At 51.8% G+C, this 23,250-nt stretch overlaps 1 protein-coding gene across 1 annotated transcript in view; it reads left to right on the forward strand.

Annotated features, from left to right (window-relative positions):
* Window positions 1-23,250, forward strand: part of SRPK3 (SRSF protein kinase 3) — a 158,686-nt gene that overhangs the window by 124,727 nt on the left and 10,709 nt on the right. Inside the window, 2 exon segments of the mRNA XM_030194081.1 lie at window positions 18,559-18,628; window positions 19,003-19,095. Coding sequence (XP_030049941.1) covers window positions 18,559-18,628; window positions 19,003-19,095 — 163 coding nt within the window.

Below are 23,250 nucleotides of genomic sequence, written 5' to 3' on the forward strand. Positions count from 1 at the left end.
ATTGGTGGTGGGTTTCTGGGTGGAGGTCAGCTCTTCACTACCTAGGGAAAAAAAAGTATAACTTTTTTTCCCTAGGCAGTGAAAAGTCCACCCCCACCCAGAAGCCCACCGGCACCACCAGCCAGCATTACACTGATTTCACTGTACATGTTAAAATAAAATGTAAAGGAGTCACGTGACGCTATGCTGAGGAGCGGACACTAGCTGCCTCGCTCCTGCTCCCTCATAGCCAAATCAGCAAAGAACACCCCGACAAAGTGACAGAACTCACCCAAAACATCGGTGTAGAGTCAATGGAGGCTGTGAGCAAACATAAAATATCGCGTTTACCGATAATGGCTGCCAAAAATCTGGAAAAGATAAAGAGAAGAGCAGATTGATGGAGGACAAGATGGCGGCTCCAGCAAGCCCAGCAGACTCGTTAGTGGGATCCGCATGGGCTGCCGAAATAGTGGAAGAAGTAACTAATGCCATGGAGACAATCTTAGAAAAAAAGATGGGGGCCTTGACGGCGAAATTAGAAGCCCTCCACAACAATGTCACCCAAATTGGAGAAGACATGGCGACGTATCAGCGCCGCACAAGCGAATTGGAAGACCGCATGGCGAAAGTGGAAGAGACTCAAACAAAGCTTCACAAGATGGTGGACTCCTATGCCGACAAAATTGAGGATCTGGAGAACAGATCCAGAAGAAACAATTTAAGGCTAGTGGGCATTCCTGAAAACCAAGTAGATCGCGATCTGAATCGATACCTGGAAATGTGGATATCAAAAGAGCTGGAACTGTCGACGGAGCTGGGACCCCTGAGAATAGAACGGGCCCACAGTCTGGGAATAAAGCAGATGAACTCCGCAAGGCCCAGAGTGGTTATCTGCAAAATTCTCAACTTCGCGCACAAAACAGCGATCTTGCAGGCGATGCGCAATGGTAAAGAATTAATTTGTGGAACTCAAAAAGTTTTATGTTTCCAAGACTACTCGGCAGGGGTGTTGGCGCAACGAAAGGTGTTTTCGGCAGTCTGTGCCGACTTGGTGAAGCGCAAAATCAAGTTTGCGCTGATGTACCCTGCAAAATTGAGGATCACATACCAGTCATCCACGAATACTTCAGTAGAAGACGCACAGAAATTTATACAACAACTGGATTCCAATCGCTGATGATTTGTAGCCGGGAAAGGATGGCGCAGCCATAACTAATTGTTAACAGGCAGGAGCCACAGTGAGGTTTGGCCCGGTATTTGTGACTTTGAACTTTGGGTTTAGTATAAGCATACAGAACATTTTAATTTGTTTGAAGTTAAGAGTCTCAACATGAACTACTATACATTTATAAAGCGCTAAAGAGACTGATGTTACGAAAGGCTGTTCAACCTCTTATAAAGGTTTTATATACCATGCAAGGTGGCTGTAAAGTGGCATGGATGATAAAATAAGCATAAATGGGGATGCTTTTGGAGCAGTGAAGGTGTAAGATAGGGGGGGATGGTATGTATGAGGGGAGGTGAGAACGGATAAATAATAGGGGAATAAAAAAGGGGTATTCATAACATTTAAGGGTTGACTGGCAAGAAGGCTTGATTTGGGATGGGGGGGAGGCATCAAAAGTGACTTGATCTCGAGGGACGGATTTTAGGGAAAGAAAGGTTTTTTTTGGTAAGATGGGAATGGGGGGGCTAGGGGGGAGAAGTCAAGGGACAGGGGGGTTTCAGGGAGGGAAAGCTGATAGATGGGCATTAGATAACAGGAAATGGGCTATAATACAGTGGTTATTCAAGCAATATGCTGTGTGTGTTTGGAATGGATGTGCTGGATCATAAAGGAGGAGTTAGGCTGGGCTGGCTCCCCTTAGACACTATACCAAGCAACTGGTGGATTGTAAGTACAAATTCTCCGAGGACAAGCAGGCTGCTTGTTCTCACTGATGGGGTGACGTCCACGGCAGCCCCTCCAATCGGAACACTTTCTAGCAAAGTCCTTTGCTAGTCCTCGCGCGCCGATGCGCATGCGCGGCCGTCTTCCCGCCCGAACCGGCTCGTGCCGGCCAGTCTTCTTTTGTCCGTGCTCGGTACGGTCGTGTTTCGCCGTTCGCGCTCCAAAGTTGACCTCGCGCGTCGTTTCTCGACTTCGTTCTTCAAAAAAAAAAAAAAAAGGTGTCGGAAGGAGACCTTTATGGTTTTCTCCCTTCCCGTACTTCTAGTTTTGCCCCGGGAAGTTTTCTTTCGTCGTCGGGGTAGGCCCTATTTAGGCCTCGGTCGAAGTTTTCTTCCCCCTAATTTTGTGGTGCCATTTTCGCCATTTCGAGTTTTGATCTCGCCGGCTCGATTTTTCCGCCCATGACATCGAAGTCTTCCAGCGGCTTCAAGAAGTGCACCCAGTGCGCCCGGGTAATCTCGCTCACCGACAGGCACGCATCGTGTCTTCAGTGTCTGGGGGCTGGCCACCGCCCTCAGGCCTGTAGTCTGTGTTCTCTTTTGCAAAAGCGGACTCAGGTAGCGAGATTAGCCCAGTGGAACGTTTTGTTCTCGGGCTCTTCGTCGGCATCGGCACCGGGAGTATCGACTGCTTCGATGTCGGCGCCCGGACCTTCATCCTCGCCCCCGATTGCATCGAGTGCATTGAGGCATCGGCCCTCTGCATCGGGGCGACATCGGAGGGCTGCGTCGGCGTCGGTGGTGTCGAGACCTCCTCGTCTGCTGATGTCGTCGGACGGTGGTGCTTTGTCTGGAGTGCAGGTGAGGGCTGTCCATTCCCCTGCTGGTGGCGGTGAGCCTTCGGGTGGGTCTCCCCCTACCCTGAGGGCTCCTGCGGTACAGCCCCCCCCCCCCCCCCCCGAGACCGACCCTCTTCGGCCTCGGCCCCGAGGAAGAGACGGCTGGATTCTACGTCCTCCTCGTCGGTGCCGGGAAGCTCCGGTGACGTGCTTCGTCCCAAAAAATCGAAGAAGCATCGTCACCGGTCCCCTTCCCGTGTTGGCACCGAGAGCTCTGGGTCGCCGAGGGAGTCGGCACCCAGTAAGCATCGGCACCGAGAGGACCGCTCGCCCTCTGTTCAAGAGGTGTCGATGCGCTCCCCTTTGGACAACCCGGAACAGCCTCCAAGCCGGGAACAGGTTCTGACATCGACTCCTGCATCGGCTTCCATGTCTTTTTCCACAGCCGCTCTGCACGAGAGCCTCCGGGCCGTTCTCCCAGAGATCCTGGGAGAGCTGTTGCGCCCTACCCCTCCGGTACCGGGGGTGCTTACGCCACCGGTACCATCGAGCGAGGCGCCGGCTGGCCCATTGTCCGGGGTGAGGTCTCCGACATCGGTGCCGCTTGCGGTACCGAGTGCGGTAGCCTCCCAGGAAGGCTCCCCGACTACGTCGGCGGAGGGAGCTTCGCCAGTGCGGGTGAGGGAGTCTACCTCTCGACGCTCCCACTGTGGCCGTGGTTCCACGGAGTCGAGCCGGGCACGGTTGCAGACACAGGTCCGTGAACTTGTGTCTGACACCGATGGTGAGGCCTCGTGGGAAGAGGAAGAGGACATCAGATATTTCTCTGACGAGGAGTCTGAGGGTCTTCCTTCTGATCCCACTCCCTCTCCTGAAAGGCAGCTTTCTCCTCCTGAGAGCCTGTCTTTCGCTTCCTTTGTCCGGGAGATGTCTACGGCCATCCCCTTCCCGGTGGTTGTGGAGGATGAGCCCAGGGCTGAAATGTTTGAGCTCCTGGACTATCCTTCTCCACCTAAGGAAGCGTCCACAGTACCCATGCATCATGTCCTCAAAAAGACATTGCTGGCGAACTGGACCAAGCCTCTAAGTAATCCCCACATCCCCAAGAAGATCGAGTCCCAGTACCGGATCCATGGGAACCCAGAGCTGATGCGCACTCAGTTGCCTCATGACTCTGGAGTTGTGGATTTGGCCCTAAAGAAGGCCAAGAGTTCTAGGGAGCATGCTTCGGCGCCCCCAGGCAAGGACTCTAGAACCTTGGACTCCTTTGGGAGGAAGGCCTACCATTCTTCTATGCTCGTCGCCAAGATTCAGTCCTACCAGCTCTACATGAGCATTCACATGCGGAACAATGTGCGGCAGTTGGCGGGCTTGGTGGACAAGCTCCCCCCTGAGCAAGCCAAGCCATTTCAGGAAGTGGTCAGGCAGCTGAAGGCGTGCAGAAAATTCCTGGCCAGAGGGGTGTATGACACCTTTGATGTTGCGTCCAGGACCGCTGCTCAAGGTGTGGTGATGCGCAGACTCTCATGGCTGCGTGCCTCCGACCTGGAGAATAGAATCCAGCAGCGGATTGCGGACTCGCCTTGCCGTGCGGATAATATTTTTGGAGAAAAAGTCGAGCAGGTGGTAGAGCAGCTCCACCAGCGGGACACCGCATTCAACAAGTTCTCCCGCCGGCAGCCTTCAGCCTCTACCTCTACAGGTAGAAGATTTTTTTGGGGAAGGAAGACTGTTCCCTACTCTTCTGGCAAGCGTAGGTACAGTCCTCCTTCTCGACAGCCTGCGGCCCAGGCTAAGCCCCAGCGCGCGCGCTGTCGTCAGCAGCGTGCGACTCAGCAAGGCCCCTCGGCTCCCCAGCAAAAGCAAGGGACGAGCTTTTGACTGGCTCCAGCAGAGCATAGCCGACATACCAGTGTCAGTGCCGGGCGACCTGCCAGTCGGAGGGAGGTTGAAAACTTTTCACCAAAGGTGGCCTCTCATAACCTCCGATCAGTGGGTTCTCCAAATAGTCCGGCAAGGATACACCCTCAATTTGGCCTCAAAACCTCCAAATTGTCCACCGGGAGCTCAGTCTTACAGCTTCCAGCACAAGCAGGTACTTGCAGAGGAACTCTCCGCCCTTCTCAGCGCCAATGCGGTCGAGCCCGTGCCATCTGGGCAAGAGGGGCTGGGATTCTATTCCAGGTACTTCCTTGTGGAAAAGAAAACAGGGGGGATGCGTCCCATCCTAGACCTAAGGGCCCTGAACAAATATCTGGTCAAAGAAAAGTTCAGGATGCTTTCCCTGGGCACCCTTCTCCCCATGATTCAGGAAAACGATTGGCTATGCTCTCTGGACTTGAAGGACGCCTACACGCACATCCCGATACTGCCAGCTCACAGACAGTATCTGCGATTTCAGCTGGGCACACGTCACTTCCAGTACTGTGTGCTACCCTTTGGGCTCGCCTCTGCGCCCAGAGTGTTCACGAAGTGCTTGGCTGTAGTAGCAGCGGCACTTCGCAGACTGGGGGTACACGTGTTCCCATATCTCGACGATTGGCTGGTGATAAATTATCCAAAGTCCCATCTTCTCCCAGTGCAGAAACTCGAATTCATAGGAGCTCTGCTGGACTCTCGGACGGCTCGCGCCTATCTCCCAGAGACGAGAGCCAACAACTTGTTGTCCCTCGTCTCGCGGGTGCGAGCGTCCCAGCAGATCACAGCTCGGCAGATGTTGAGATTGCTGGGCCACATGGCCTCCACAGTTCATGTGACTCCCATAGCCCGCCTTCACATGAGATTTGCTCAATGGACCCTAGCTTCCCAGTGGTTTCAGGCTGCTGGGGATCTAGAAGACGTGATCCACCTGTCCACGAGTTTTCTCAAATCCCTGTATTGGTGGACGATTTGGTCCAATTTGACTCTGGGACGTCCTTTCCAAATTCCTCAGCCACAAAAAGTGCTGACCACGGATGCGTCTCTCCTGGGGTGGGGAGCTCATGTCGATGGGCTTCACACCCAAGGAAGCTGGTCCCTCCAGGAACGCGATCTGCAGATCAATCTTCTGGAGTTACGAGCGATCTGGAACGCTCTGAAGGCTTTCAGAGATCGGCTGTCCCACCAAATTATCCAAATTCAGACAGACAACCAGGTTGCCATGTATTACATCAACAAGCAGGGGGGCACCGGATCTCGCCCCCTGTGTCAGGAAGCCGTCAGCATGTGGCTCTGGGCTCGCCGTCACGGCGTGGTGCTCCAAGCCACATATCTGGCAGGCGTAAACAACAGTCTGGCTGACAGGTGGAGCAGGATTATGCAACCTCACGAGTGGTCGCTCAGTTCCCGTGTAGTGCGACAGATCTTCCAGGTGTGGGGCACCCCCTTGGTAGATCTCTTCGCATCTCGAGCCAACCACAAAGTCCCTCAGTTCTGTTCCAGGCTTCAGGCCCACGGCAGACTGGCATCGGATGCCTTCCTCCTGGACTGGGGGGAGGGTCTGCTGTATGCTTATCCTCCCATACCTCTGGTGGGGAAGACTTTGTTGAAACTCAAGCAAGACCGAGGCACCGTGATTCTGATTGCTCCTTTTTGGCTGCGTCAGATCTGGTTCCCTCTTCTTCTGGAGTTGTCCTCCGAAGAACCGTGGAGATTGGAGTGTTTTCCGACCCTCATCACATCGGACGAAGGGGCGCTTCTGCATCCCAACCTCCGGTCCCTGGCTCTCACGGCCTGGATGTTGAGAGTGTAGACTTTGCCTCTTTGGGTCTGTCAGAGGGTGTCTCCCGCATCTTGCTTGCTTCCAGGAAAGATTCCACTAAGAGGAGTTACTTCTTTCTATGGAGGAGGTTTGCCGTCTGGTGTGACAGCAAGGCCCTAGATCCTCGCTCTTGTCCTACACAGACCCTGCTTGAATACCTTCTGCACTTGTCTGAGTCTGGTCTCAAGACCAACTCTGTAAGGGTTCACCTTAGTGCAATCAGTGCATACCATTACCGTGTGGAAGGTAAGCCGATCTCAGGACAGCCTTTAGTTGTTCGCTTCATGAGAGGTTTGCTTTTGTCAAAGCCCCCTGTCAAGCCTCCTACAGTGTCATGGGATCTCAATGTCGTTCTCACCCAGCTGATGAAACCTCCTTTTGAGCCACTGAATTCCTGCCATCTGAAGTACTTGACCTGGAAGGTCATTTTCTTGGTGGCAGTTACTTCAGCTCGTAGAGTCAGTGAGCTTCAGGCCCTGGTAGCCCAGGCCCCTTACACCAAATTTCATCATAACAGAGTAGTCCTCCGCACTCACCCTAAGTTCTTGCCAAAGGTCGTGTCGGAGTTCCATCTGAACCAGTCAATTGTCTTGCCAACATTCTTTCCCCGTCCTCATTCCTGCCCTGCTGAACGTCAACTGCACACATTGGACTGCAAGAGAGCATTGGCCTTCTATCTGGAGCGGACACAGCCCAACAGACAGTCCGCCCAATTGTTCGTTTCTTTTGATCCCAACAGGAGGGGAGTGGCTGTGGGAAAACGCACCATATCCAATTGGCTGGCAGATTGCATTTCCTTCACTTACGCCCAGGCTGGGCTGGCTCTTGAGGGTCATGTCACGGCTCATAATGTTAGAGCCATGGCAGCGTCGGTAGCCCACTTGAAGTCAGCCACTATTGAAGAGATTTGCAAAGCTGCGACGTGGTCATCTGTCCACACATTCACATCTCATTACTGCCTGCAGCAGGATACCCGACGCGACAGTCGGTTCGGGCAGTCAGTGCTTCAGAATCTGTTCGGGGTTTAGAATCCAACTCCACCCCCCTAGGCCCATGTTTGTTCTGTTCCAGGCTGCACTCTCAGTTAGTTGGTAAATTTTTTAGGTCAATCTCAGTTATGTCCTCGCCGTTGCGAGGCCCAATTGACCATGGTTGTTGTTTTGAGTGAGCCTGGGGGCTAGGGATACCCCATCAGTGAGAACAAGCAGCCTGCTTGTCCTCGGAGAAAGCGAATGCTACATACCTGTAGAAGGTGTTCTCCGAGGACAGCAGGCTGATTGTTCTCACAAACCCGCCCGCCTCCCCTTTGGAGTTGTGTCTTCCCTTCTCTTTGTCTTGCTACATATGAGACTGGCCGGCACGAGCCAGTTCGGGCGGGAAGACGGCTGCGCATGCGCGGTGCGCATCGGCGCGCGAGGACTAGCAAAGGACTTTGCTAGAAAGTGTTCCGATTGGAGGGGCTGCCGTGGACGTCACCCATCAGTGAGAACAATCAGCCTGCTGTCCTCGGAGAATACCTTCTACAGGTATGTAGCATTCGCTATATTCTGGTAAGGTAATCTCAATTTATGCTGCAATCAAGAAAATCCGTTTCGTTGGCTTATGTCGGAGTGTGGTGAATTTTTGAGACCTGGTCTCAGGAATGTCCGGACAATGCTGTTACTCCTTTCACCTGTTTCTAGAAGTCCTCTAGGTCCAGCAGCCTCCCATGCCTGAAGAATCTGTTCTACTTCCTGGAACTCTGCACTTCCTTTTTATAGTCCTGCAAGATAGCGCTGACTGATGACATCACATCCTGTCTAGGTTTTTAAGGAAGTGTCCTAAACTCAACTTGTGCCTTGGCAACAGGCTTCCTGATGTCTTGCAGACTTCAGTGCACGTTGCCTTGTTCTTGAGTTCCTGCCTTGCTCTCCAGCATTCTGGCCAGCCTGTGTCCTGAACTTTGTCAGACATCAGTGTCAGCAGCCGTCAGCGAGGTCAGGTGGAGCCAACCTTGCTATGGCCCAAGAGCTCACTTTCCTCAAATCGTGACAAATGTATTGCAGGCGTTGGTCATGAAAGTGTTGGACTTTCTACAGGACAGGCTGGACAGGGGGTTGGCACTGACCCTCCCACAAGGTGCAAATCTTGGCCTTGGCCTTGGCCTGCTATCAAGGGCTGTTGTGGGACCATCTGTTGGTTTTGCTTCTGGATGTGGTACTTGATTGGAGTTAAGGCTCTCGGACCCCACTGACGTTCAGTGGTGCCTCCGTGGGATTTGAACCAGGTGTGATCAGCTATTATGCAGTCATACTTTGAGCCTTTGAGAGAGGCTACATTGAAGGCAATATTTGTAAGTGACATTGTTAAAGGATTAGAAGAGAAAGCTTGTCTTTTTGCAAAGGTTTGCAGCAGAGTGAACACCCTGGAGGGAGTGGACATCATGCGAAGTGATCTAAAAAGATTAGAGGAATGGTTTAATATTTCACAGTTAAAATTTAATGCAAAGAAGTGTAGGGGATGCACATGGGGTGTAGAAATCCAAAAGAGCTTTATTTGCTAGGGGGTCAGAGGGATCTTGGGTGAGGGTCAGAGGATCTTAAGGCATGTGACAATGTGGTGGCTGTAGCAGTGGCATTGCTTGTCCCAAGTTTGGACAAGCTTGAGCCCCAAGTGGGTGAGCAGAAGAACCCCCCCCCCCCCCCCAGACGATCCTTCATCTCTTTTCACTCTCTCAACCCCCCACAAGATCCTTCAACAGTATTAACAGTTTCACCATTTATAGCACTCGCAACTCAGAACTCTGTCGTCATTATATTTACTTGATCAATAAATTCTCTAATTGTCCGAAGAAGCTCTTTGCTCAACTATTTTCCTTCTTTCCTAATATCCCTTTGCTCACCATTTCTCCTCAAAGATTAAACCACTTTGGTTAGCCTTTCCTTTCTCCCCACTTTGGCTTTCTCCAAGCCCCCCTTTTGGTCCCCCTGATCCTGCCACTCCTACTTGTCATAGTAATATAGTTTATGAAACTAGTAGAATGTATTGCTCTGGTATTGCAGCGTGCTCACTTTAATCACCACAGACTGCTTAGAAAATAAAATACTACAGATTCTTTTAGATTTGTATTGGGTAAGTAAAACTCTTTATTTGCACTTTAATTGGAGAGTGTATAAGTCATTATTGTTCCAAGTACACAATGATTAAGAAATACACACACTAATCGAGTACATTAGTAAAGGAAGGCTATAGGAAAGTAAAATAAGAAAGATTGTATATATATATATATATCTATATTAATAAATCCCACCTTGAACGTTCTGAAGCTCACTCCAAGGCAGAGAAGCTCACTCCAAGGCAGAGAAGCACAAAAATCCTGTAGTCTTCATAGGCTAGGACCAGTCACCCTCACTCATAGACCCGCCCTCAGCCACGCCCAAACGCTACCTCAACATTCTGAAGACAACCTGCTGAAGCCATCTGCAAAATCCCTAAACAGTTCGTAAGTTCATGGTGGTGAAGCCATCCAACTCACCATGTCTCTCTGCCCCGCCCTCGAGGGCGGAACACAGAGAGTAAAGGGATCCATAAAGGCACCCCTACCAACTGGCAACCCCCTCCAACAAACAACGACCCAGGCAGGGGGAGTGTTTCCGTACTCCTCCCCCTGCCTAGGAATCGCTACAGACTGCTGGCAAACTCCACAACCACACGACCACAAAAGCCACCCGCAACCCCCCACACACACACACACACACACACATAAACACAAACGCACACACACAAACGCACACACACACATAAACACACACACATAAACACATACAAACACACACACGCAAACACACACACACATAAACACACACAAACACACACACACATACATAAACACACAAACAAATGCAAACACACACACAAACGCACACACACAAATGCAAACACAAACACACACACAAACACACAAACAAATGCAAACCCACGCAAACGCACACACAAACGCGCACACACACAAACGCAAACACACACACAAATGCAAACACACACACACACACAAATGCACACACACAAACGCACACACACGCACAAACACACACACAAAAACAAACACACAAACACACACACATGCAAACGCACACACACACAAACAAACACACACACATATACAAACACACACACACAAACACACATATACAAACAGCCACCCGCAACCTCTAAGTGCCCCCCCCCCCCCCCCCGCCGCCGCATTGCCACAACAACCCGTGCAACGGGGCATCAGAAAGCCCCTACCCCCCTTCCCTCCTTGCCGCATCACCCAACCCCCCCCCCGCTGCTTCACCAAGCCCCTCCCCCCCCCCCCCCCCCCACATCGACCGTCTCGCCACCCGCGACCGCTAATACAAACTGTGTCCGGCGGCTGCTGCTGCTTCTATTCAGCAGCAGCAGCCCGTACATAAAGAAAACAAACAAACAAAAAAACAACCTCCTAAACGCACCTCTGTGGAGAAGCATCTCACATTGGCTGACGTCTCTGAAGCCTCTCCTCCTCTCCCCTCAACGTCAGTGCCCCTGCCGGAAGACCCCGGAGAAACGCCGAGACGTCAGAGGGGAGAGGAGGAGCGCATGCTGAGACTTCAGCCAATTTGAGATGCTTCTCAACAGAGGTGTGTTTTAGGAGGATTTTTTTTTTTCTTTATGTACGGGCTGCTGCTGCTGAACAGCAGAAGCAGCAGCCGCCGGACACAGTTTGTATTAGCGGTTGCGGGTGGCAAGGGGGTTGATGAGGGGGGGAGGGACGGTGATGTGCCACGGTGGGGGGGTCGGGTGATGAGCGAAGGGAGGGGACAAGGGGCTTTCTTTGGGTGCTGCGCCGGCTGGGGGGGAAGGGGGGGTCTCGCTGGACATGGGTGGCTGGAAGGAAGCAGGGGGAGGGGAGGGTCGCTGCACATGGATGGCTGCAGGGGGGGCAGGGAACAGGGAGATAGGGATGGGGCTCCACACACCACATGGGTGCCTGCAAGGGGGACAGGGGATACAGGACGGACACTGCAGGGCAGGCAGGGGGACAGAAGGGTTGGTGGTCATCAGGGGGGACAGGTGGGTCGATGGACATGGCTGGCCACAGGGGAGGAACAGGGAAAAAGGAGAGGAGTGTCCTCAGACATGGGTGGCTGCACAGGAGAGGAGGGTCGCTGGACATAGGTAGCTGCAGGGGGGGCAGGGGGACAGAAGGGTCGCTGGACATGGCTGGCTGCAGGGGGACAGGGGAGAGAGGAGGGACGCTGCACATGCGTGGCTGCAGGGGCAGAGGAGGGTTGGTGGGCATGGGTGGCTGCAGGGGGAACACGGGGAGAGGAGGGTCGCTGCACATGCCTGGCTGCAAGGGGGCAGGGGAGAGGGAGGGGTGAGGGGGTTCCTCACACCACACACGCAGTCACTCATTCTCTGTCTGCCACATACACTCTCACTCACACACTCACTGTCTTTGTCCCTCTCTCTCACACAGTGTCACACAGAAATACAAACACTGTCTCTCACACACTCTCTCTCTCGCACAAACACATACACACTGTCTCTCACACACTCTCTCGCACAAACACATACACTCTGTCTCTCTCTCTCTCTCACATTCTCTCTCTGACACACACGCTCCATCTCTCACACACGCTCTTTCTGAAACATACACTCCAAGGAAAACCTTGCTAGCGCCCGTTTCATTTCTAACAGAAACGGGCCTTTTTTACTATGAAGCCTCCACAAGTCCCAACGTTCTAAATGCATGGTGGTGAAACCCGGAATTCGCCCATGAGTGTTTGCCTCACCCCTGCGTCTAACGTCATGACGTCGAGGGTGGAGCAATGGCATTCAACCAATCACATCGCTCCGCCCACGACGTCATCACATTTGATGCGAAGGCGGGGCATTTACAACACTACAAGCCAGGCAGGGGGAGCCCCTACTCCTCTCCCTGCCTACGAATCACCTCACAGAGCCCCCCCCCCCCCCCCCCCCCCCCCGGCGCAACAGCAAAGCCCCTCCATGCAGGTGCATCACAGAAGCCACTACCCCCGGCGCATCAACCAAGACCCTACCACCCCCCCCCCCCCCCATCCTCGGGCACATCAAACCCCTCGCCACCCACAGCCACCAATACTAACGCTTTCCGGCCGCTGCTGCTTCTCCTGTTGAGCAGCAGCGGCCTGTACAAAAAGGAAAAAACAAAATAAAAATAAAAAACCTGAAACACAGCTCCATAGACAGCCAGCTGGCATTGGCTGTTGTCTTTGCAGACGCTCCTCATCTCCCCTGCACGTCACTGCCCCTGCAGGAAAACCCCAGAGGAGTGCAGCGAAGTCACAGGGGAGAGGAGGAGCAGCTGCAGAGACAACAGCCAAAGCCAGCTGGCTGTCTACGGAGCCGTGTTTCAGGTTTCAGGCACTTCGTCACCAATTAGCCACGCCCCTTAGCAACAGCTTCACCAAGAGCTCATGGCGTCCTGGCTGTGTACGGCAGTGGTGGAAAAAGATGTGGAACTGCAGGTAATCTGTCGTAGCCCGTCTGCCTAAAAACGAAACAATTGCTGTGCTGTCACGCTGTCTACAAATGATTGAACTCGGCTTCGGGGATGGGGCCCGCAACACAGACATATGGAGATCAAGGGAAGGAGAGGGTCATGGAAATCACTTCACCACACACACTCTCTGTATCTCTCAGACACCACAAACACACATGTTCCATCAGACACACATAGACACACTCTTCAAATCCCTCTGTCTCACTCTCGCACACACACACTATCGTGAAAACCTTGCTAGCACCCGTTTCATTGCCTACCGAAACGGGCCTTCTATACTAGTATATATATATATTACTCACAACATCACTGGTCAAGAATTATATCATTCAGGCCCTTATCTCATCAGCTGGCAGGCCCGTTTCAGCGAAAGCCTAAAGTCTCCACATGACCAGGAACAAGTCCTTTCTGCACGATGCATCCATCCACAGATGAGCCTCCAAGCTCTGCTGCAACAAGCCCCCTTTTTATTAAGCTAAAACTTATCCAGGAATGTACATGAGGATTCAGTCACATGCTCTCAGTTCAGGTAAACAAACCACTGGCCAGGTGGCTTATCTCGTACATTGTTCTTGAGATGTGCCTTATCTCATACATTGTTCTTGAGATGTGCTTTACATTCTAGCCTGTTCTTTGAGATATACAAAGAAAGGCACTTTTGGTCAAAGACAGAAGATTTTAAAAATGTATTATCGGTCAAAGCAAGACTGAAAAGCAATCCTTAATATTTTCCATTACATAGAATCAACCAGACAGACCACCAGTCCACTTGACCCTATCCCTTCTTCCTGGATTAAGATTTCCTCACATGGCCTACTCTCGTTATGGCTTATGATTGTCAATAATTGTCTCTCTTCCTGTAAAGATGCCGTTAGCCTGGAAAAATGCACTGGTTCAACCTGTTATGAAGAAATTATTCAATACATCTGTCCTCTCTAATTACAGGCCCATCTTCAGTCTTCCTATTGTTTTGGTAACAGAACAGGCTGGGGGGGGGGGGTCAGCTATTATAACATGTCAATGCATTTAATTTGCTTCACCCACACCAGCCTGGTTTTCATCTAGGCTGCTGTACAGAAACTGTAATCACTTCACTGCTCAGTGACTTCACTCAGAATTTGATCATAGTAATGCCACACTCTTGGTCTAATTAGACCTCGGTGCTGCTTTTTTTTTTTTTCATTGTATTTATCTGTATTGATGAGAAAACAGTAACAGCAACATAGACATATCCAACATTCAGATAACAAAAATCGTACAGCCAAAACCTCCCTCCCTAATGCAATCCCTCAGTCCCCAATATCCCCCCTCCCCCCGTCCCCAAAAGAAAACCTCTCCTGCAAGACAATTGTAGTCTAGGGAGCAGTCTGGTGTGAAGTCCATTGAACATATAAGTCCCAGATCTTATGATAGGTCAACAGTTGGCCTGTGCGCATAGCCGTTAATTTGAACCTTGGTGCTGCTTTTGACCTTGTTAGTCACACCTTTCTTTCTTTCTAGACTTGCCTCTTTTGATATCTCAGGACTGATCCATAACTGTTTCTCTTCATTCTTTGAGATTGTTCATTCCAGTTTCTCTCTGTGATTCCAAATCCAGCCTCTATGCTTTACCATGTGGCATACCCGAAGGCTCAGTGTTGTTCCCTCTCCTCTTCGATATCTTTCTATTCAAAACCCTTACAATCCAGACCTCTCCAGACTCCAAAATTGTTTAAACTCTGTAGATGGCTGGTTATCTTCCAATCATTTGGTCCTTAATCTGTCAAAAACTGCAGCCATTTGGATCACAAACTGACCTTCCCACCCATTCATGGTTTCTTTCCTCAGTGGTGCCCCAGTGACTCTAGTTGATTCTGTGAAATAACTGAGGAGGCTATCTTTCAGTCCTCACATCTGTTTGACAATCAATTCTTTCTTCACTTCCCAACGCTACATTCGATGCCTCCACACTTATTTGGATGATGACACATCCTCTGCTGTCTTGTGACCTTGTGGTTGGACTACTGTAACATTGTATATGCTGGCCTTCTGCTGTCCTCCTCATCTGTCCAAAACAAGACTGTTCTTACATGCCCACCGATATGACTATGCTTCTCCTCTCCTAGCTCTATACCACTGCCTCTCCATCCTCTATCATATCCAGCATGAGATCCTGACATCCCATAAGGTCCTATACTCAGGAATCCCTTCTTATCCTTCTTCACTTATTAACCCTTACATGTACTCTTCGTTCCGCCTCCCACTTCACCTCACTATCCTTCCTGTTTTCTGCTCACACCTAGTTGGCGCAATACTTGGTGTTCGTTTACATCGCACCTTCCCTTTGGAATTCTGTCCCCCTCACATCCGGTCTGAACAATCTTACCCTAGATTTACGACTGCTATAAAGGCCTACCTTTTCATTTTGGGGGGTTTTTAAGGGGGAGGCTGGGCTGTGCACCAGTTCTGTTTAGAGGTTGACTGTAACTTCTGTTCTCCTGACAGTGTCTTCTCTTCTCCTTGATACTGTGTACGCCTCTCCCCTTCTTTCTGTCCTTACTGTCCTGTTATTGATTTGTAGTTTTCTTTTTCCTATGAATTCATTTTTGTTGTGATTGTAAACTTCAAAACACAGCTGCCCTTCTAATTTGTAAATCAGCGCTCTTTGCTAAAGCTACCCCGCTCTTTCATAATTTACGCTGGCTACTTATAAAGAGCAGAATTTTGTTGAAGCTATGTGTATTGGTCTGTCAAATTTTATTTGGTATGTTACTGTCCTGTATGATTGAACTAATTGATTTACCTCCACACAATGCTTCTGTGTCATCCAGAGAATATCTCATTTTACATTTCCCCAGTTTCAGAAATGTATCTTATAAAACAGTCCACAATACTAACTTTTCTTATCAATGCACCAAAGTCTGGAATTCTCTTCCTAAACAAACTAGATGTGCTAGTGATTATGGGTTGTTTTGTAATTTATTGAAAGCTTACTTTATTAGCTCAATCTTCAACAATGTTAGTGCTGAATGTTATTTAGTTCCTTATATTTTACTTCTTCTTGATATCCCACTGAATACTTCTTATATAATATTTTTATGATGTAGTCTTTAAATGTAACTTTATTTTATTTCTTTTCTTTTATGTTTATACTAGTAAAAAAGGCCCGTTTCTGACACAAATGAAACGGGCGCTAGCAAGGTTTTCCTCGGAGTGTGTATGTTTGGGAGAGTGTATGTGAGAGTGACTGTTTGAGAGTCGGAGTGAAAGTGTGATTGTGTGAGAGAGAGCGTGAGTCTGGGTGTGAGTGTGTTTGTGAGAGAGTGTGTGTGTGAGAATGAGAGTGTGTGCAAGTGTGTATGTGAGACACAGTGTGAGTGAGAGTGTGTGTGTGTGGGCGAGAGAGAGAGTGTGTGTGAGACACAGATTCTCTGTTTGAGTGAGTGTATGAGACCAAGCGAGTGTGTGAGTGACTGTGTGGCACATAGAGAGTGAATGTGATACAGTGTGAGACAGAGTGTGTGAGAGTGAGAAAGACATTGTATATGAGAGAGAGAGTGTGAGCCGTGCCCTTCCAATCCATGGCCATCTGTCCCCTGCCCCCTCCATTCATCCTTTTCCAGCAATTCCCCTCTGTCCCTGAGCCCTGCCCTCCCAATCCATGGCCATCCATGTTTGTCTGTCACCTGCCCCCTCCATTCATCCCTATCCAGCATTTCCCCTCTCTGCTTGAGGCCTGCCCTGCAATCCATATCCATCCGTGCCCATCTGTCCCCTCCATTAATCCCTATGCAGCAATTCCCCTCTCCCTGAGTCCTGCCCTTCCAATCCATGCCCATCCATGCTCCTCTGTCACCTGGCCCCTCCATTTTTCCCTATCCAGCATTTCCCCTCTCTGCCTGAGGCCTGCCCTGCAATCCATATCCATCCATGCCCATCTGTCCCCTCCATTCATCCCTATGCAGCAATTCCCCTCTCCCTGAGTCCTGCCCTTCCAATCCATGCCCATCCATGCTCCTCTGTCAACTGGCCCCTCCATTTTTCTCTATCCAGCATTTCCCCTCTCTGCCTGAGGCCTGCTCTGCAATCCATATCCATCCATGCCCATCTGTCCCCTCCATTCATCCCTACCCAGCAATTCCCCTCTCCCTGAGTCCTGCCCTTCCAATCCATGCCCATCCATGCTCCTCTGTCACCTGGCCCCTCCATTTTTCCCTATCCAGCATTTCCCCTCTCTGCCTGAGGCCTGCTCTGTAATCCATATCCATCCATGCCCATCTGTCCCCTCCATTCATCCCTATCCAGCAATTCCCCTCTCCCTGAGTCCTGCCCTTCCAATCCATGCCCATCCATGCTCATCTGTCATCTGGCCCCTCCATTTTTCCCTATCCAGCATTTCCCCTCTCTGCCTGAGGCCTGCTCTGTAATCCATGCTCCTCTGTCCCCTGCCCCCTCCATTCACCCATTTCCAGTAATTCCCCTCTCTCCCTGTGCCCTGCCCTCCTAATCCATACCCATCCATGCTCCTCTGTCCCCTGCCGCCTCCATTCATCCTTTTCCAGCAAGTCCCCTCTCGCCCTTCCATGACCCCCCCCCTCGCATCCATGCTACGCTCTCTCCCATGTCCCAGCTTGGCCCGCCCTCTTCTCCCCCCCCCCCTTCGCATCCATGCCCCCCCCTTCGCATCCATGCCTCGCATCCATGCCCCCCCCTCGCATCCATGCCCCCCCACCCCTTCGCATCCATGCATCCCTTTTTTTTTTTTTTTAATTCTTTTTAACTTTACCTCCGTGGCGGTTCGTGCAGCGAAGCGTCAGGGAAGGAGGCGGCGCTCCCGACGTCTAGCTTTCCCTTCGCTGTGTTCCGCCTTGTTTTGAAGGCGGAACACAGCGAAGGGAAGGCTAGACGTCGGGAGCGCCGCCTCCTTCCCTGACGTTTCGCTTCCGGATTTGTTTGTTTTGTCGCGAGGGTGGGGCAGAGACGGCTGGCTGGCTTGAAGGCTTCACACCACGAATCCCCGAACCCTTCAGCCTCAGCCTGGGAGTGACGTCAGATGGCTTCACGGCTTCAAGGCTTCAGGCTTCAGACTTCCGGCTTCAAGCTTCCGGCTTCACAGAACGTGGCTTCAGAACGTTGAGGGTGCGTTTTATTATATTAGATTGTAAGCCTCATTGAACCTGAGTTCCACTTGGGCTAATGTGGGATAGAAATGCCATAAATAAACCTTTGTGATTCTTGTTTAAAAGGCGGTATATCAAATCCTAATAAACGTAAACATAGGAGTGTGTAAAACCATGTGTCTAGTGGGACTAAAGGAAATAAAATTAGCAAGTAAAATCTAGAACTTAGATCATACTTGCTAATTTTCTCCATCTAGGGCAGGGAAGAGGCAGAACTTCACTCTTAAGGATCCTGTCATAAGAATGAGAGTCCCAAACTTGGCTCTGCCTGCAGTGATCCCTCCCCACAAACCGTCATGCCACCAAAGCAAAAGCATAATCTGTTGTTGGGTTCCTCTATATCCGGTAATCTAAAAAATAGATGAATGTTTCTGTTTAATTTTCTCCCCTTGTCTACAGGCTTTTGAACTAGCAACAGGGGATTACTTGTTTGAACCACACTCAGGAGAGGAGTACACTCGGGATGAAGGTAATGATACACATGTGCGTGGTTCCCAGGGGTTCATTATAGGAGTACAAATTTCAGATCTAGGTTACTGGTTTTAGTTAATAGATTTTATAAGCATGCTGTGGAGGTGGGTCCCAAGAATTATTGTCACTTCAGGGCAAACACTGTTTGAGTATGCCATGATTAGCCCCAAAGAACTGGACAACCTTTTTCCATTCCTAGTTTGGGTGAGGGAGGGGTGGTTTTTATATGTGTTCTGTCAACAGATGGCTCTTTCAGTGTTTCTCTGGGAAGCAGAAAGTGACACTTAATCCCCAGAAGGTGATAATGTGTCTCTGTAAATTAGTGACTCACCTTCAAAAAGTTGATGGTGCATCTCCACTTCTGTCTTTCAGATCATATTGCTCATATCATCGAGCTTCTGGGTGACATTCCTCCACAATTTGCACTTTCCGGCAGGTACTCTCGTGAGTACTTCACCAGACGAGGTAAAATAGGATGTGGGCAGGTCTCTCTTTCCTCCCGACATACTGGGTTTTATTTGAGGACATGCAGAATTGAATGCCCTCACAAATGGGTGGCAACATCCAACGGAGCCTGTGTGAGAAAGCTTCCTTAGCTTTTCAAGTTTAGAATTTTTTGCACATTTCCGAGGACGAGCAGGATGTCAATATTCTTACTGATGAGTGATGTCATTCGGTGGAGTTTGGTGCAGTAAGCACTTCCCAGCTTTCTTTCCAGAAGCATGTGCGTATCTTCCTGCCTGCCACTGTCATGCGAGACCAGCTCAGTCCTGTTTTTTCTGTGGAGCATTGTGGACGTGTTTTACAGTTTATCCCCAGAGCTTGCATCTCAGCATGTTCTTCATTACAATTTACAGTGTTTACATCTTTGCTTTGTGTGTGTCTCACATGGGGCCATTGTTTCACTTCTCCTTTTGTTTAATCAGGGTTTTTTTTGACACTTCTAAGTTTTCTTTGTTTTTCTACATCCCATTAGGCTCCATTAGAACTCAAGCACCTGGACTTTTTCCACCATCAAGCCATTTGATTTCATTATGGCTATGTTTTCTACCGTGTCCCAGAAGACTCCCAGTGGTTTTAGTGCACCTGGTGCAGCACGACCATGTCCCTCATGGACACTCATAATTGGTGCCTGCAGTGCTTGGGGCCCAGTCATAATCCTTCTTCTTGTAAACTCTGTTTACAGATGTCAAGAAGAGGTATTAAGGGTCAAGAGAAGCAGTGTGAACACATTTTTGGCTTTGGCATCAGTCTCTGTGGCTCCAGGAGCTGCATCTAACACTGGGAATGCATTCTCTTCAAGAGGGCCTCCACTTTCTTTGACATCAAGCGCTGATAGTGGCCAATGGGATTGGGCATTCTTAGATCCCCTCCTGAGGGCGAGGAAGGATTTGTCATTGTCCTTGTCAACGCTGAGGGACTCCAAGCATCAGGTGGAGACCAAGAAGTAATGGTATCGGTCCCTCTCAAAACACAGTATTTAGAGCACTAAGGCATTGAGATCCTCAAAACACCCCTGACATGAGGGTGGCTTATCCTGGAAACTGGACAGCGTACAACAGCTTCCATCAAGCCAAGACTAGGTCACCGATACTTCCCCCAATGATTTCAAAGGACATGAATTTTCGGGCTGAGCCCCAACCTTCATTGATGACAACCTTTGAGTAGTGGCTTATTCTCCGAGGACAAGCAGGCTGCTTGTTCTCACGACTGGGTGACGTCCGCGGCAGCCCCCACCAACCGGAAAGAAGCTTCGCGGGACGGTCGGCACGCAGGGCACGCCCACCGCGCATGCGCGGCCGTCTTCCCGCCCGTGCGCGACCGCTCCCGCCAGTTCCTTTTTTTCCGCGTCTGGAGAGAGTCGTGCCTCGCCGCTCTCTTGGATTCAGCCGCCGGATTTCGATCGCGTTTACGCCGATCGTGCTTTTTTCTTTGTTATTTCGGTCTAGTTACCGTCCGGTTTCTTTTTTTCAAAAAAAAAAAAAAGAAACCCTGCGCGTGTGGAGCACGCGCTGCCCTTTTTCCCTCGCTTCCAGCGGGGACGCTGCGTTGCGGCCTAGTGGCCGCACGGTCGTTTTTCCTTTTCGTGGTGTGACTTCAGCCACCATTGACGACTTTGACTTCGCCGACGCGATTTTTCCGTCGATGTCCTCGAAGGTCCCGAGTGGATTTAAAAAGTGTGGTCGCTGCGGCCGGCCGATCTCGCAGACCGACACCCACGCTTGGTGCCTCCAGTGCCTCGGGCCGGAGCACAATATCAAGTCGTGTTCTCTGTGTCTCGGTCTCCGGAAACGGACTCAGGTTGCGAGGCAAGTTCTGCGGGACCGTCTTTTTGGAACTTGCGCCGGCCCCTCGACGTCGACCTCGAAGGCATCGGTATCGACGCCCGGCCCTTCGGTACCGGTATCGATGCCCGAGACATCGGCACCGATGGCAGCGACCCCAGGAGAACAGGTCCCGTCGGCCCGCCGGTCCTCCGGTGAGAGTGGGGGTGAGAGGCCGCGTGGGCAGTCGGCCCCGGTCACTCCCTCAGCTCGTGGGCCACGGGACCGAACCCTGTCTGACCCGGTACCTCGAGACCGAGGGGGATCGACCTCCTCCTCCTCCATGCCCTCCGGCGCCGGTGACGGGCATCGCAAGAAAGATAAGAAGCGTCGTCACCGGTCGCCCTCGGTGCATCCGGATCTCGGAGAGGAGGCGACGCCGAAGCGTCATCGTCGAGAGGAGAGGTCTCCGTCGGTTGTGGAGGTACCGACGCATCGGGGTTCCGGCACCTCGGTGCCGTCTCCTGGCCCCCAGCAGCTTCTGGCGCCGACACCCCTACCGGCCCCACCGCCTTTCCCGGCAGCGGGCCTGGACGAGTGCCTCAGAGCCATCCTTCCGGGGATCCTGGAAGGGCTGATGCGCCAGGCTGTGCCGGCGCCGGGGGTGCTTGCGCCCTCGGCGCCGATGACTGTGGCGCCGGCGAGCTCTAGCCCGGCGCCGGGGCTGTCGACACCGCCGCCGCTTGCGGTGCCGGTCTCGACCGCCACGCAGGTGGAGTCCCCGTCGACGTCGATGGAGGGAGCTCCGTCCCCGCCGGTGCGGGAGTCCACCGCTCGACAACACCGAGACCTTGGTGCCTCGACGTCGAGCCGGGCCCGGTTCAGGACTCAGCTACATGAGCTTATGTCCGACACCGAGGATGAGGACTCGTGGGGGGAAGAGGAGGACCCTAGATATTTCTCCTCAGAGGAGTCTACGGGCCTTCCCTCGGACCCCACGCCTTCACCGGAGAGGAAACTCTCGCCTCCCGAGAGTCTCTCCTTTGCCTCCTTTGTGCGGGATATGTCTATCAGCATTCCCTTCCCCGTGGTCTCTGTGGAAGAGCCGAGGGCCGAGATGCTCGAGGTCCTCGACTATCCATCACCACCTAGAGAGTCCTCCACGGTGCCGCTGCACAATGTCCTTAAGGAGACGCTGCTTCGGAACTGGGTGCGACCGTTAACTAACCCCACCATTCCCAAGAAAGCAGAGTCCCAGTACAGGATCCACTCCGACCCAGAGCTAATGCGGCCACAATTGCCCCATGACTCAGCGGTCGTGGATTCTGCTCTCAAGAGGGCACGGAGTTCGAGGGATACCGCCTCGGCGCCCCCGGGGCGGGAGTCTCGCACTCTGGACTCGTTTGGGAGGAAGGCCTACCAATCCTCCATGCTCGTGACCCGCATCCAATCATACCTGCTCTATATGAGCATTCACATGCGGACCTATGTGCAACAACTGGCGGACCTGGTCGAGAAGCTCCCGCCGGAGCAGTCCAGGCCTTATCAGGAAGGTGGTCAGGCAGCTGAAGGCGTGCAGAAAGTTCCTGTCCAGGGGTATCTATGACACCTGTGACGTGGCATCTCGTGCTGCGGCCCAAGGTATAGTGATGCGCAGGCTCTCATGGCTGCGTGCCTCTGACCTGGACAACCGCACCCAGCAGAGACTGGCCGACGTCCCTTGCCGGGGGGATAACATTTTTGGTGAGAAGGTCGAGCAGATGGTGGACCAACTGCATCAGCGGGAAACCGCTCTCGACAAGCTCTCCCACCGGGCGCCTTCAGCATCCACCTCCACAGGTGGACGTTTTTCCCGGGCCCGGCAGGCTGCACCCTATTCTTTTGCGAAGCGTAGGTACAACCAGCCGGCCCGAAGGCCTCGTCAGGCACAGGGACAGCCCCAGCGCGCATCGTCTCGTCAACAGCGTGCGCCTAAGCAGCCCCCTGCGCCTCCACAGCAAAAGCCGGGACGGGCTTTTGACTGGATCCACGGGAACATAGCTGCCCTACAAGTGTCCGTACCGGGCGATCTGCCGGGTCGGAGGGAGGTTAAAAATTTTTCACCAAAGGTGGCCTCTCATACCTCCGACCATTGGGTTTCTCCAAATAGTGCGGTGCGGATACGCCCGGATTTGGCCTCCCTGCCTCCAAATTGTCCTCCGGAGCTCAGTCTTTCAGCTCCCATCACAAGCGGTACTTGCGAGGAACTCTCCGCCCTTCTCAGCGCCAATGCGGTCGAGCCCGTACCACCCGGGCAGGAAGGGCAGGATTCTATTCCAGTGTACTTCCTTGTGGAAAAGAAAAAAGGGGATCGTCC

The sequence above is a fragment of the Microcaecilia unicolor genome, chromosome 2, assembly GCF_901765095.1.
Source record: "Microcaecilia unicolor chromosome 2, aMicUni1.1, whole genome shotgun sequence".
Lineage (NCBI taxonomy): Eukaryota > Metazoa > Chordata > Amphibia > Gymnophiona > Siphonopidae > Microcaecilia > Microcaecilia unicolor.